Here is a 16,242-nt window from a genome sequence, read left to right on the forward strand (position 1 = left end):
TGCCCTAAAGCAGTCCTCCGTGGTGACTGAGGGCTCAAAAGATGACAGTGAGCTTAATGGGTAAAGTACAGATTCTATTAATTTTGTAAGGGTGCCCTTACCAATAAAACCTGGAACCTCTTTGCCCTTGTATGAGAAACAGAGTGTTAGATCCATGCACACAGAAGGCAATCCATTCTCAATACAGTCAAAATTTGTTCTATTTACTGACTCAGGATGGTTTAAAGAAGCTTCGACAATCACTACAGGTCTTGTCCTAAGGAGGAAATAAAATTAGCAATATTAACTACAGAATTATTTTTCCTTAGGAAAAGAATTGCATTTGTTTTATCAGTTTCCATCGACTAAGTAATTTCATGGAACTGTTTTATTAATAGTATGTGCATATAAACTCAATTAAATTTCCATGCATGAATCAAGAGGGATGCTCATAAAATATTGACTTTGTCTGATTATATTAATTATATCTATGTAAGGTGGGAAAAGTATCCTAAAGTTCAATAATTAAATTTCGGACTACCAAAAAGAGGGTTATGAGGTCACCACCATTGCTGATTTTAAATATTGCCTCCCATTATTTCCAATTAAGCCCAATTGCCATTAAGCAGCAAAATGCATCAGCCTTACCTTAGCAACACAGCAGAATCAGACCGAAAAGCACCAACTGCTATATCTGGAGGATAAAAACAACACGGATTAATGATCATCATAAGTCAAAGAGAATTACTTTTCAGTCAGAAATACTTAACTACATATCATCTTTTGACTATATCAAAACACTATTTACAGAAAATTAATTAGAAAAGATATGCTTACATCTTAAGATTTATTCCACATTTGTCTGCATCTACTCAGTTGCAATGACATTCATCCCTTTATAATATAAACATAATGTGATATAAAATGAAAACCCAATTTTTAGACTAGAAACATTCACCCAGAAATCTTTCAAATTACAAAAAAAGAGAACCCACAAAAACAGTCTTCTTTCTTTTCATCCTCATACTAGAGGCCTGGTGCATGACATTCGTGCACTTGGGAGTGGGGGCGCTCGCCCAGTCTGCGCCCTCTCGCAGTCCAGGACCCCTTGGGGGATGCTTGCCTGCCACGGAGGCAGGCGAGGCTCTACCACTGCTGTTGCGCTCGCCAGCCGTGAGCCCACTGGTGAGCCCAGTTTCTGGCTGAGCAGCGCTCGCCCTGTGGGAGCACACTGACCACCAGGGGCAGCTCCTATGTTGGTGGTTAGTGCACATAATAGCGACCAGTCTTTCGGCCATTAGGTCGATTTGCATGTTAGCTTTTTATTATATAGGATGGTTTATTTACTTTTATGGTTGTTTTTAATTTTATAAAGAATAAGGAATAATGTGAAATAACAGTGTAAAGCTCAGGAATTATTTAACTATTTCAGAGACATCCTTGAATTCAAAAAAGCTTTAAAAATGAAGGAAAAAGTTATCAGTAAATCAGAACTCTCTTATGTACTTCTCAATAAATAAAATCCACAACAGAGCGTATCCCAATATAAAAAATAAGGTAAATTTTATACTCACCCATATATCCATTATTATCTGCATCAATTTGCCCAGATATGGACTGTCCAAACATACTTAAGGATTTGCTGATTTGAAGCCCTTCAATTCTCTAAAAAACAGATAAGTTGAGTGAGAAGTGCTTTTGAACACCCTCTATCCTAGAGAAGTAATGATTTAGTTAAAAAAACCTTCCCGTGCCCTGGCACATTTATGAACAAAATACATTTTAGTGAAGTCAAACACTTGTATCTCAGAGAAACAAATTTTTCCAGCTTTCCCTGGGCAGTTGACATCTACGAAATTATTTTGTGAGCAAAGGGAAATCATGTAGCACAGATCTCCTATAATGTAGTCCTGACCCCTCTCCCCAGTCTTCTCTTGGGTTCTGTATTCATTTCCCTGACCAGCATGAATTACCAAACAAGTAATCTGGGAAATAAGACATTTCTAGTCACTTAGTGGAGCCCTCAACTCAGGCTTATGAGGAAAGCCACCCGTTAGCAGATTGCATCCTAGCATTTGACAAGGACAACTCAAGTCCTGTGCTTCCTATTCCATGGGTCTCATTTCATGTCTAGATAGTGATTTATAAGTATCAGGCTGCCATCCAGACTTAGAAAAATCAGTATTTTTTACTAGACTAATACACACCTTTCATGTTAAATACGGAAAGCCACATGCCTATTTTTGCCTAATCAGAAATAACAGTATTGGCTTGTTTTCATAAAAATGTCTCTGGAAAAGCTTTTCTTCTCTGCATGTGCATATAGTTGTTTTTTATGCACTGAAATGGCCCATTTTTTCAGATTACATAGAAGTGAAGTCAGAGTTAGATCAGGAACTTTATTGAAGTGCTATCGTCTTACTGCTTTGCACTGGAAGAACACAGAGTAACATACAGAGTGTTTGCTCTCTCAGTGTGTTCTCCATGGAATATGGGGCTTTAGCCACAAGACGTGATAGTTAATCAAATCCAAATGGGCTCATCTGGAATAGTATAGATATTACCTCAGAACATAAATTTAATGAAATGCAGAGAGAAATCTTTATAGGTTAACGACAAGCTAGGATGGAAGTGAACTAGAACTCTTATTTATGGGGGGAGGGGGGAAATGGTTCCAAAGACTTATTAATACTCTTACAAATGAGACCATCTACTATAGTGAAAAAAATGGTGAAATAGAATATTAAGTATTTGAACAAACAAATTAAGCAAAAGAAGTCTCATTAACACCGGAAATGTTAAAGAAGCTTTATTACGAATGCTTCTTTTGAAAATAGAGAATCATCTCCTACCTGTGAGAAGGCTGACGAGATCCCATCCGCTCCACCATTGTAAATATAGATGGCGCCTCGCAAGTCATCTTCCTGTGGAGCTCCAATAGCAACATCTATTCAAGAACGCAAGTGGTGGAAAAAATAAATCCTTGATATAAAGAATGCAACTCTGAAAACTAACCTGCATACTCCTTAATCACATCAGATAACACAAGAAACTCCTTATAAAAAAAAACGAACACTTTTCTCATTAGAAAAAAAAAAAAGATTACAAAATACTAACATCATCACAACAATGTACAGTGTTGTGCATGAAAGTGAGTGCATGAAAGAAGCAGAGTAAATGTGTCTGAGAGGCAGTTTACCAGAATGGTTACGGGCATGGGCTCTAGAGCCAGACCCCCGGGGCCGACCCCAGCATTGCTGCTGTGCTGTTATACTGGACACAGTTCTTAACCTCTCTGTGTCTCTTCTGTTCCCTCACCTATAATACAGGGTCATAAGAAACTCAGTCACTCAACACAGAAGGACATTATTCATCCACAGTGCTCAGAGCAGCACCTAGAACCTAATAAATTATTATCATCTATGAAAAGCATAACCAAAGAATCCTTAGAGTTTTTGAGTTCTAAGATTTACTTTCTTTGCAAAATGACTTCTAAGTTAACTCATGTTCCAATACAAGTAATTAAGGTATGTGTTCAGGCTATCTGTATACACACACACACACGATTTCAGAAAATAGATTTGTTCTATAAAATAATGACTGCATCACCTTTATGACTTTATTAAGATTCACATCAGATTATGACATCATGAGAAAAGATTTGATCAACTCACATAAAAGCCAAGTGAAAATAGAAACTATGAATGACATGGTTGGTTACCTGCTGTAAATATAGAGTACATAGAGAAAAAAATTCATTTTTTCTACATATTTACGAAGTATTATGTCTATTTATTTGGGTATATTCACATTTTTCTACATATTTACACTAAGTATTATGTCTATTTATTTGGGTAAATTCACATTTTTCTACATATTTACTAAGTATTATGTGTATTTATTTGGGTATATTCTTATTTTTGTTTATATGCAATGTTTTCTCATTACTTTAATAGAAACCTAAAATATAGAAAGTTTGCTTTTATGATTTTCATTTCTTATCACTGTTCATCAGACCTAAAAAATTTTTATAAAACAAGGTGGTAGTTTTTTACTGCCATTTCAATGCAAATAAAATAATCTTTAATATATAACTTTAGACCAAATACTGTGTAGTTTTAAAACTGCAAAAGCTTTTCTATTTTCATGCAAAAATAACTGGTTGATACATCTTATACTTTTGTTTATACCTAAGGTTACCCTCCTGAACTTGTACAAATTATTTTAAATTTTCATATACAAATACACCCATTCATTTGTTCATTCAGTGGGCAACTATTGAGCACCTACTAAATTTCTGCTGAAAATCTGAAAAAAAATACTGTCCTGTATTGTCAGCTCCTGGCAAATGTTTGGAATACAGTATGAAAAATGCTAGAGGGACTTATTTAAACCAAAAAAGAGAACAAATTAGTAATAAGAAAACATATGAAAGTATGAATCTCACCAGTAAGAGTAAATATATAGTTAAGGTAGTGGATTCGGTATTTATAAAGATAGTATGAAGGTTAAAAGACAAAAGTAGTAAAAATAACAAAGTAATTAGTTAAGGAATAAACAAAATGAATATAATGTAAATTGTTACAACAAAAATATAAAATGTGGGAAAGGGGAGTAAAAATGTAGAGTTTTAAAATTCATTCAAATTTAAGTTGCTGTCAACTTAAAGTAGACTGTTTTGTAAATCCACATACTGTTATTTATGAGCCTCTTCATAACCACAAAGCAAAAACTGATGGTAGATATACAAAAGATAATGAGAAAGGAATCTAAACATAATACTAAATAAAGTCATCAAATCACAAGGGAAAAAAACAAGAAGAGAGGAACTACAAAACAACAAAATGGCAATAAGTAAGCACTTATCAGTAACTACTTAAAATGTAAATGGACTAACATCTTCAACCAAAGGAGTGGCTCAGTGAATTAAAAACAAAAAACAAACAAACAAAAACAAGACCCATCTATATGTTGCCTACTAGAGACTTAATCAGATGTAAGAACACACACAGACTGAAAGTGAAGGAATGGAAAAAGATATTCCATGTAAATGGAAATCAAAAGAAAGCTGGATTTATATAAGACAAAATAGACTTTAAAACAAAGATCCTAATAAGACACAAAAGATAATTACATACAAGAAGAGGTAATATTTGTAAATATTTTTGAAGCAAACATAGAAGCACCTAAATATATAAAACAAATATTAACAGACCTAAAGGGAGAAATTGATAGCATACTATAATAATAGGAAACTAGAATACCCCACTTACACCAATGATTTCCAGAAAGAAAATCAATAAGAAACATGGGTTTTAAATAACACAGTAAACCTGATAGACTTAGTAAATATATATAGAACATTCCATCCAAGAACAGCAGAATACAGATTCAAGTGAAGTACAAATAGAACATTCTCCAGTGCAGATAGTTAAGCCACAAAGCAAGTCTTAATAAATTTAAGAAGATTGAAATCAGACCTAACATCTTTTCTGACCACAATGATATATAACTAGAAATCAATTATAAGAAGAAAACTGGAAAAATTACAAATATATAGAAATTAAACAACATGCTACTTAACCAATGAGGTCAACAGAGAAATAAAAGGAATCAGAAAAGATTACTATGAATAATTATATGCTAACAAGTTGGACAACTTAGAAGAAATGGATAAATTCCTGGAAACATACACTCATCTAAGACTGAACATGAAAAATAGTAAACCTGAATAGGCTGAATTGGTAATTGAAAATCTCCCCAAGAAACACAAGCCTAGAACCTGATGACTTCACTGGTGGATTCTACCAAACATTAAGAGTTAAATACCTATCCTTCTCAACTCCTTCAAAAAATTGAAAAGGAGGAAGTGCTGCCAACTCCTGTATGAGACCAGAAGGATCCTGATACCAAAGGCAGACAAGAACACCACAAAAAGAGAAAAGTACAGACCAATATCCCTGAGGTACACAGAAATCCTCTGTAAATCCTTTGTAAAATATAGCAAACCAAATTCAATTATACATTAAAAGATCATACATTCTGACCACGTTGGATTTCAGGGATGCAAAGATGGTTCAACAATCACAAATCAATCAACATGATACACTACACTAACAAAAGCAAAGATAAAAGTCACACGATCTCAATAGATGCAAAAAAAAAAAAAAAAAAAAAAAGCATTTGACCAAGTTTACCAAACATTTGTGACAAAAATGCTCAACAAAATGTTTCTAGAGGGAACATACCTCAACATCATAAAGGCCATGTATAACAAGCCCCAAACCTTTTCATCTATTATCAGGAACAATTCAAGAATGCCCACTTTCACCACTTTTATTCCACATACTATTAAAGTCCTAGCCAGAACAATTATATACATAAAAGAAAAACGAAAGACATTCAAATAGGACAGGTAGAAATAGAACTGTCACAATTTGCCCATTATATGATTTTATCTGTAAAAAACCCTAAAGACTCCACCAAAATCTGTTAGAATAAAAAAAATTGCAGTAATGTTGCAGAGTACAAAATCAATCTACAAAAATTTGTTGTGTTTCTATACCCTAACAAACTGTTAGAAAGAGCAACTAAGAAAATAATCCTATTTACAACTGCATAAAAAAGAATCAAATACTTAGGAATAAATTAAACTAAAGAGGTGAAAGACCTATACACTGAAAACTTTAAGACATTAAAAAAAAAAAAGAAGACAAAAATAAATGGAAAGGTTCTTCATGTTCATGAATTGAAAGAATACTGTTAAAATGTCCATATTACTGAAAGCAATCTACAAATTATTGCAAAATTCCAGTGGCATTATTCACAGAATTAGAAAAAAAAATCCTAAAATTTGTATTGAACCACAAAAGGCCCTGAATAGCCAAAGCAATCTTAAGAAAAACAAATCCAGAGACATCACACTCCCTGATTTCAAACTGTATTACAAAGCTATAGTAATCAAAACAGTATGATAGTGGCATAAAAACAGACATATAGATCATTGGAACAGAAGAGAGATCCCAGAAATAAATCTATACATATATGTGGTCAATTCATTTAAGAAAATACAATGGAGAAACACAGTAATAAATGGTGATGGGAAAACTGGACAGCTACATGAAAAAGAATGAAACTAGACCAACTACCTTTTACCATACACAAAAATTAACTCAGAATATCTATCATAGTATTTTATAAACTCTTCAATGTAAAGTGTTATTTGTGTAATCATAATCATGAAACTATCTATCCTTTTGTTTTTAATATAGTGAAAAAATTCCAGAAATGGTAACGTTTGTATACCAAATGACACTACCTTACATTAAATGGGGTTCATTGAAAGCATATGTTCAGCAACCCACTAACTTTCTCCTTGCAGAGTAACATTTTGGACATCTAAAGTAGAATGAAGGAAGCACTTAGGCATAAAAAGAAATTAAGGAAGTGAGAATTTATAGTACTCACTTCACTAATTTTTGATATCTATATAAGTTTTGACCTAATATTACCATATACCAATCATCAATGACTATATCAAGAAGGCGAAGTTCTAGCTCTGAAAATAAATATCAAACACTTATTTGTTGAACTCCATGAATCACACACATTCTCTCAAACGTATTCATCATTTTATGCCCAGTTTTAACAGACTTGGTAATCACTCAGGACTAGATTGGAGAAAGCAAATTTTAAGAGGGAAGGCTCGTAGAAACAAGTACTTCAGCAGCTGGGCTGATTTCCAGGCAATAGGCACAGTTTTGATGGTACCACCTATTCCATTATTGAAATTGGCCCGTATCAGTTGATAAATAGCCACTATTCTTGAGTCTGCTAGTTGTACCCTCACCACTGCTCAGGACTCAATCATGGGATCCCTCAGATCCTCCCACAATGCTACAGCTGAACAAAGAACTCCTGGTATAGCAGGGGGCTTCCAGAACCCAGCGCCAACTATGCAGCCAGCCTCCACTGGGTTTTGTCAGAGTCTTTATTGTACTAACAGTGAAAGAATAGGGCCCAATGAGTCAATGATATATGTTTTCTCCACATTTTAACATTTCTGAAATCAAAATCCTTTTTATAATATTAAAATGGTGGGTCACAATTTAATAGCATTTTTTAGGGGCACAAAAATGCCACTCATAACCAATGGTGCCTTAGAACCAATGGCATATAACAACAGTAAGAATCAATAGCTGACAACTAAGGAGAAGTCAGGTGTGACTAAAAAAAGAAGAAAACTTAGCCTACATTCTGGCCCCATTTTCTATAGAAAGACAAACAACATAAAACTCCAGTCATATTTTCTTCCACGTACCATTTTAAAAGTGGAAATCAAATGCTAAATTGGATCCTTTTATTTACCTTCAAAGCCATCGTTATCGATGTCACCAAGATTAACTATAGATTCCCCAAATCTTGCAGCGTATTTGTCACTTCCAACGAGCTCTGTTTCCATTTCATTCATTACTGCTCCCTAGACAGAGAGGGGGAGAAAGGCGGCATTGTAACACTCCCTGACAACTTTACACATGATTTACTGTTGTAATTGGATATTGATTTTTTCCTAATGCTTCCAACAAGTTGGACCAACTACAGACTGAGCTGTAGTACACACATCTCGGTTCAATTCAATAAATATTTATCAAGCACATGTCAACACATCATAGTATGATTAGAGCTCAAAGGATATAAAAAATGGTCAAACTCATGATTCTTAGTTTTTGAAAAATCCAATAAATCATTTTGATAATTCAATTTGGCAAATATTTATCGAGTTCCTACTGCAGGCACGGCACTCTACAGACTGACAAGTGAAAGGGAACAGGCAGTGTGTTTATATGACACAGGCCCTTTCCTAAAGAAGCCGAGTTACAGGAAAGGCTACACACCGGCATGTAACTGACGTAGAAGTCCAGACTGCCTGGTAATATCAAAGAGCAAGGAGAGTATATGTAATTGTGAGAGCCAGGAGAGATTTCATAAACAATATTCAAGGTAACTAATGAAGGATGGGCATAATCTTGATACACAGAGAAAATTATCAGCAAAGCACAAATTCCAAAGAATGTGGCTATAATGAACAGTGTGTATAATGAGTGAGAACAAAATATTCAGATTGGATCCTTGTAGGGTGGGACTGTGAACACTGGGGAAAATTAACTCTCAATTTAGGGGACAATGGGAAGCTGCTGAAGGTTTCTGAGTTGAGGAGTGATGCGACCGAAGCTGGCCTTTGGAACCTTATTCCAGCAGCAGTGAACATGAATTGGTCAACCGCTATCCCTGAAGTGGGGAGATGAGTGACTACATTAAGACATTCAATTATGTTGCGATAATAGCTACCAGACTCTCTACATGCCAATCATGTTACTCTCTTATAGAAAAAAATATCCACCTGCTACTTACTCATTCCTCTGCTCAAATAAGTCTATTCATCGTTTCCTAAGTACACGCATGTTCTTCCCCTTGGCAAGTGCCCTTCACCTTTTACTTTCCAACTAAAAAATCCCTGTACTTATCCTGCTCCCAGAGAACCACCTAATTTAAAGAGCAGAAGGCAGAAGAGACTCCAACAAGGATGAGACAGTGCAGACCTAAGGAAATGCCAAGGCACTGAGGTTCCAGGGGAGAGTTTCAAAAAGCGGTAATCACTCTTCTGCGAGCATTCTCCAGTCACAGAGAACGGCGACCAAGAGTTCGCTGGGGACCCCTGAGAGCTATTTTAGTAGAAGTAGGTGGAAGCCATATTCATTCAAGTATCATTCTTTCTCGAGTTCATTAACAAATAATTACTGAGCACCCACTTGTCCAGGACTCTTTCAGGCCCCGAGGAAACAGCAGTAAACAAGACAGATGATCCCTTTCCACAGGGTGTCTACATTCCGGGAGAGGAACAGATATTAGCAAACCAAACTAATAAGTATATAATATAATTCCTTTGTGGTAGTGGTTAGTGCCTTTTTAGAGAGGTATAAAACAGGAAGTTAGAAAGGAGCAAAGAAAGAATAATCAATGCCAGAGCAAGCTTTAAAAGCTGAAATCCATTACAATTTTTTAAAATATATTTTATTGATTTTTTACAGAGAGGAAGGGAGAGGGCTAGAGAGTCAGCTGCCTCCTGCACTCCCCCTACTGGGGGGATGTGCCTGCAACCAAGGTCATACATGCCCTTGACTGGAATCGAACCTGGGACCCTTAAGTGCGCAGGCTGACGCTCTATCCACTGAGCCAAACCGGTTAGGGCTGAACTATGACTTTTAACCCCAGTGTTCAATAGGGGTGCCTCAGGGCAGGAGTGAGGAAAGAACAAAAGGGTAGACTTGTGGGTACAGCTCCTCTTTTGCCCTTTAAGCAAAGGAGCGCCACTTTTATCTGGCTTTCATATTGGGATTGCTTAAGATTTCAATGGGAACAACAAGGTCCTATACTGCCTTATTTTAGGTATAAATTCTACCGTTCAAACTATCCTCAAAAAGTTTAGTTATAAAGAGAAGGGAAAGAGAAGAATGCAGAATGAGGATGTAGCTAGTCTAAGGAAGACCACTTATGGATAGGGAAATGTGAAATAGCTCTGCCAGAAAAAGTAATAATACCTGACATGACTATTAATGAGGTGTGATCACTTTGTAGGTAATAAGCTTTTACTATTAAATTTAGATTAAAACAGTATAGAAAATTCGAACGCATACATAACTTTCCTGCTCTACATCTGGAACTTTCAGAATCTCTCAGCTTTATAAGACTATTTCCTCTTAAAACTTTAAAAAGTTTAACCTGATGTTTAAGATAGAAATTCATTAAAAGGTGTGGAACCATTGAATAAATAAGATTACAAATACCTTCTTGAAACAGATTTTACTTTGTTCGAGTGATGCCTGTGCCTTAAGAAATGAACTAACGTTCTCACAAACCCACTCGTGCTCTTAAACCAAAGGCAGGCCCGAAGGACCCCACGAAGGCCCTATCCATTCTCTGCTCTGACTTAAGGTCAGGAAGACAGACTGGCAAGACAAGGCCAGCAGAACTCTTTTAACTGACCTGTCCATAATTTAAAACTCAACAATAAGCAATAATTATGTATGTCTGCAAATCCTATATCCACTGTGGAAGAAACTATGTCAATTTTATATTCTTATCAATCTATATTAATTGTGCAAATTAACATTTTGTCAAAACATGTCTTGTTTCCAATGGTCAAATCAAGAAATTGAGAATGTGAAATATTTTCTCGTCTATTTCAAGTAATATTTTGTAATTATTAAATCGTATAAGGACAATTCACTACAATAATAAATCCACATTTTGAAGGATGCAAACATCATGCTTTCAAACTAGATTTGTGTCACAATGAAAAGTGAAAGAAACGTCATATATTGGAGGGCGTACCTCCCAGCTGTGACTGGAGAAGCTCTGGAATGACTCATCTCCTCCTTCTGGGATGTCAAAATGGGTCAGCGGCCCATTTATCATCCTATTCTATTTCATGTTGGGAGCATCAGTACCATACCAGCATTTTTATTTTCATCATTAAAATAAGCCTAAGAATCTGTAGTCTCAGAACTCCGGAATAAGTTCCCAACATGATCCCCTGAGGGGCTCCCAGCTTGGGATCCTTGGACTTACTGAGCCGGAGTTGATGTACACGAACACTCTGCCTTCCTCCCTGATGCTGCTCTGCATGGGAGCTCCCACCAGCAGGTCCGAGAAGCCGTCTGCGTTGAGGTCCACGGCACAGATAGAAGCTCCAAAATAAGAGCCAAGCTGCTCCAAAAACAAACCAGACCCAGTCACTGAGAAAAGAGCAGGGTTAGGCACCAAAGCCCCCAGGGATACCAAAGGTAGAGACATATTACCTTTTTACCTTTCATTTCATGTAAGATCTTTAGTTCCCTTTCATCAATTCTGAATATGTATGCCTGCAATTGTGAAGAGAATTAGAAAAGGTTAGACTACGACATTTAACATTTTTTTTTCATTTGATCAAAATACCATTTTTCATAACCTGTAATTGCTCAAATACAGTTTTAAAAATCCTTTTCAGAGTGATCCCAAAGGTTTAGGAAACCATGTTCAGGTTAACATGCCTTCCTTGCAAAACTACCTTCTCAGGAGCTACCTCCTGGCCCCTGAGAGAGAGCGCAGAAAGAAAGCATTTTTGCCTCACTTTTCAAAGTAAGGCTAAGAAAAATTCAGTAACCTTTACACAACAATATGACAAAAGCTAAAGCCAAAAATAGCATCTTATTCTTCGTAGTCTTGCCATAAAACATGTTGCCACCCCAATTTCCCCTTAGTTGTAAATTTGTTAACCAATAAATATATTCCCCGGACACCTTGAGACAGTTCTCTCAAAAACAGTTTACTCATAAGAAAGAAAAGCTTCATTTGACATATCATTTTCCTTAAAGCTTTTCTGCCCAATTTTATCTAAAAGCCGTACAATGTTCACCAATTCCACTAAACGTAGCACACGGCTCATCATTTCTAGCTTTCATTCCTTAGCATGTGTGCGCTTCTTCCTTTAACCTCTCCTTCTCTCATGCAATCTATTTGAATCCTTGTAAAGAAATAAATATAAAAACGTAGTTCTTACTTTACCAATCTGTTCATGTTGAGGGGCTCCTCCGACAACTTCGGTGGTATCCCTACTCCGAAAATGACCAGCTCCGACTGAGTATCCTTCAAGAAAACGGAGACAATTATGAGGTTCGTCATCTGCCATGGGTAAAATATATTATCACGTATCCACTCAGAATTAAGTGAGACTGAATACAAAGTGACTACATGGAACAGAATTTTAATAATATTTAGCAAAGCAATACTAGTACACACAATTGGTCATTCATTTTATGCTTTAATTATTAATGTGTGCATTATGAAACTAGTCACATGGCTTATCTATCCAAGTCCTAGAAATTGAATATAGCACCTTTATGTTTGGTTTGTTAGTCTCTGTGTAGTATCAGGACATGCAAGCTTCTGGGATTACAGCAGAAATATTTTAGAGCAAAGAAAATATGACATTTTAAACTTTGAGTGTAAAGTTTCCTAAGTTGCAATTTTTTTGCCATGAAATCTTTATTATGATAAAATTTTATGATGATAGAAATGGGGAAATATTTTTGTTTCATTATGTAATAGAGAGGGTAATACCAAGTTATATTTTATAATACTTGAAGATAACCTTCAACTCTAAACAAGTAAACGTTGAATTGTAAATGAATTCCCTGTTTGAAAATGAATTCCTTCTGTTCAAATGGGAAAAATAGTACTGCTTTTTCTTATCATTATTTCTGAGTATAGACTGCTCACATTTGAAGCACATATGGCTTAAGCAATTCTATACTTTCTAAGAAACTACAGGCATTTCTTTTACTATAACAAGGGAATCAATGCCAGAAAAATCTCGTGTTTCTATTGAAACAGTCTATAAATAATCCCACTGCTGAGTCATTAAATAAGAATAAGAAGATAAAAATAGTTAAGCTCTGAGAAATATTCTAAGAACTTATGAGGCAAAGGTCAATGAGCCATTTTTTAGACCCATATGCTTCATAATGTTACCCATTGTCTAGAATGCGGTCCACAACCTGACTGATTTTCAGCTGGTTCTTTAAGAAACTATACTTACTTACTCTTATATAATTAAATGAGTTAATTAATGTATAGTGCTTACAAAAGTTCCTCGGATATGGTAAGCACTCAATCAATACTACCTTTATAGTAATAAGTAGACTACATAAAGATACACGTTCACCAGTTTTACTCCACAGAATAAGCACTTTGCAGCAAACCAGGAGCTCCAGTCTAAGACTTATATATCGATGACTGTAGTTACATTATGTTAAATGTGAAATTAACTAAAGTTTCACAGATTGTATTCTTAAACAGACAAACTGTCTTTTTAATAACCACTGGCCATTTTGATCTTTTTTTCTGTTTGTTTTAATCCTCACCTGAGGATCTTTTTCCATTGATTTTTAGAGAGTGGAAGAGAGAGGAAAAGACAGAGAGAAATATTGACATGTGAAAGAAACAATGGATTGGTTGCCTCCTGCACACACCAGGGAGGAGGCTGCAACCAAGGTACATGCCCTTGACCAGACTTGAACCCAGGACCCTTTGGTCCGCAGGCCGATGCTCTATCCACTGAGTCAACTAGCTAGGGCCATTTTGATATTCTGAAAAATATAATTTCCCTTACTTATAATCACTAGTATCTATAAGAAAGATTATAATTTCCGTTTGTCAATTTTTACAGTACCTAAGTAACTTCCAAATTTTACTTGATTGTCTTTGTCTAAAAAAGCCGTGTATTTATTTGCAGTGATATTGTAGGCAAAAATAGAGCCAGTCCAATAAGATGATCCTGGAGCTCCCATCACAATTAAATCCTGTAAGAAATAAACAATTTAGCATCCTTTAAAAGTTTAATCTCACCACCCAAAACCTCTTCCAGATATACATTTTAAGTAAATAGTGACAAGAATGCATTTTTATAATAAATTTCTAAAACCTGAGCATTTCATGAACTTAAAATCACACCAGGAAAAAAAAAAAAAAGCCAGAGAAGCTAGCTAATGGATTTTCACTAAAAGAGTTTTTGAAAAGAAACTTTCACTTCACACTTATCAGTGGACTTAGAAATCAAAGGTAGAATCATTGAACACTAGAGTGAGCTTTCAGGAGAAAGGCAATGTGGTTTCTATTAAAGTAAAGCATATCTGGGTAATTCATTAGTGCTCATTACAGAGATAATCATGTGTTGTCAAAGAGTGAAAAAGTAGACTTAACTTATTTCAATTTGCAAAAAGCCATTAACTAGTTTCCTTAACAATGTTAGCTTAGAAAAAAATAATCCAATAAAATCTTGGGCTTGCGATCAATGATTCTCTCTTTTTGATGTTTCTCTCTCTCTCTCTCTCTCTCTCTCTGAAATCAATAAAAAAAATCTTTAAAAAATTTGGGGGACATATTTGATAATAAATATGAATTTAGAAAAAGCAAACAGAGGGAAGATTGAAATAAGCAGATAGTTGTCTAGTAAAATATGAAAACTTTCAGCAATCAAATCTATTTAACATATTTCTAAATTTCCTAAACAATTCTGAATTTCAAAAAAAGACCAATTTAAATATACACTAAAGAAATCATTGCTTTTTTTTTTTTACATAGTAGGTAATATTTATGGAAATTGTAAACCTAAGGCTTTCTACATAGGTTCAGAAAACATTCATAAATTCATAACTGGTTTTAAAGGGAAACTGGCAGCTTTGAAGGTTGAGTACAACTGTGATCATTCACTGGGAGTTACAGAATGACTAGAGTGGTGGAAAAAGAATAATTGAGTTTGAGAATATATCTGATCTAAGAGATCTAAGAGGTTATTAAGTTCTTCAATCTCCCAATTCTCATCATTTTAATTGAAAGTGTGAATTCATATGTTTACTCCCCTCCTTAACAAGTAAAAATAACATACTTAGGTATTTTCAATGCCAAAGTTAACAAAACAAATAACTATAGCTACTTTTAATTTCTATTAAATTCTTAATGAATGTAATATTCTTTAGTATAGACTTTTAGTTGCTCTTATGTGGCACAGTTATCTAATATTACGTCAAATATTGAGTGATAAAAATTAAGCTATAATACTGTACTTTCAAATATTAATCAGATATTATACAATTTTTACTGTAAAGCATAATATCAGTCTTCGAAGTCTTCAGAAACATTAAAATTCTATATGTAAACATTCATAGCAGCTATTTTTTGGACTATTACCTCCATGTGGAAACTAGATATTCCAACTTGACATGATGCAAAATTGTCTCCAAAATTTTTCACATAATCTAAAATAAAGTAGAAAAAACAATTCAGGATTTCATATAAAGACAAAATCTGTGTAATTTTATTTTACGGAGGATAGGTGACTAGTCCAGGACACAAATTAAAAAATACTAGAATGGAGGCTCCTAGCTCTGCCACCAGCCAGTGTTTGACCAAAGGCAGAAAAGGGGGGGAAAAGCTTTCACAGACAATGACTATTGTCCTTATTTCATAAGCCCCCCCTCCCCCGCCTCCATATTAACTTGCAAATATGGATAGACATTTGGGATAAGAAATAGCATAAAAATCTGAGGTGGGGGCCCCTTCTGCTACCAGAGGGCTGACCCTGAAAAAATTAGATGATATCCCTTGGTCACAGTTTTCTCCTCTATAAAATGAAGGCATTTGACTCAAAAAATTGCCAGAATTTCT

The 16,242-nt window shown here is 35.1% G+C and overlaps 1 protein-coding gene across 3 annotated transcripts in view; it reads right to left on the bottom strand.

Annotated features, from left to right (window-relative positions):
- Positions 1-16,242, bottom strand: part of ITGA4 (integrin subunit alpha 4) — a 77,634-nt gene that overhangs the window by 40,178 nt on the left and 21,214 nt on the right. For 2 of the 3 annotated variants that reach the window (XM_079782879.1, XM_079782880.1), the window contains exons 5-14: positions 15,766-15,833; positions 14,249-14,378; positions 12,578-12,663; positions 11,838-11,900; positions 11,608-11,745; positions 8,347-8,458; positions 2,832-2,926; positions 1,554-1,644; positions 628-673; positions 102-256 (exon numbers count right to left, since the gene is read on the bottom strand). In XM_079782879.1, the coding sequence (XP_079639005.1) occupies positions 102-256; positions 628-673; positions 1,554-1,644; positions 2,832-2,926; positions 8,347-8,458; positions 11,608-11,745; positions 11,838-11,900; positions 12,578-12,663; positions 14,249-14,378; positions 15,766-15,833 (984 nt within the window). The remainder of the gene's footprint in view (positions 1-101; positions 257-627; positions 674-1,553; positions 1,645-2,831; positions 2,927-8,346; positions 8,459-11,607; positions 11,746-11,837; positions 11,901-12,577; positions 12,664-14,248; positions 14,379-15,765; positions 15,834-16,242) is intronic. The other variant, XM_079782881.1, reaches the window with a different exon arrangement.

The sequence above is a fragment of the Cnephaeus nilssonii genome, assembly GCF_951640355.1.
Source record: "Cnephaeus nilssonii genome assembly, chromosome: 10".
Taxonomy (NCBI): Eukaryota; Metazoa; Chordata; class Mammalia; order Chiroptera; family Vespertilionidae; genus Cnephaeus; species Cnephaeus nilssonii.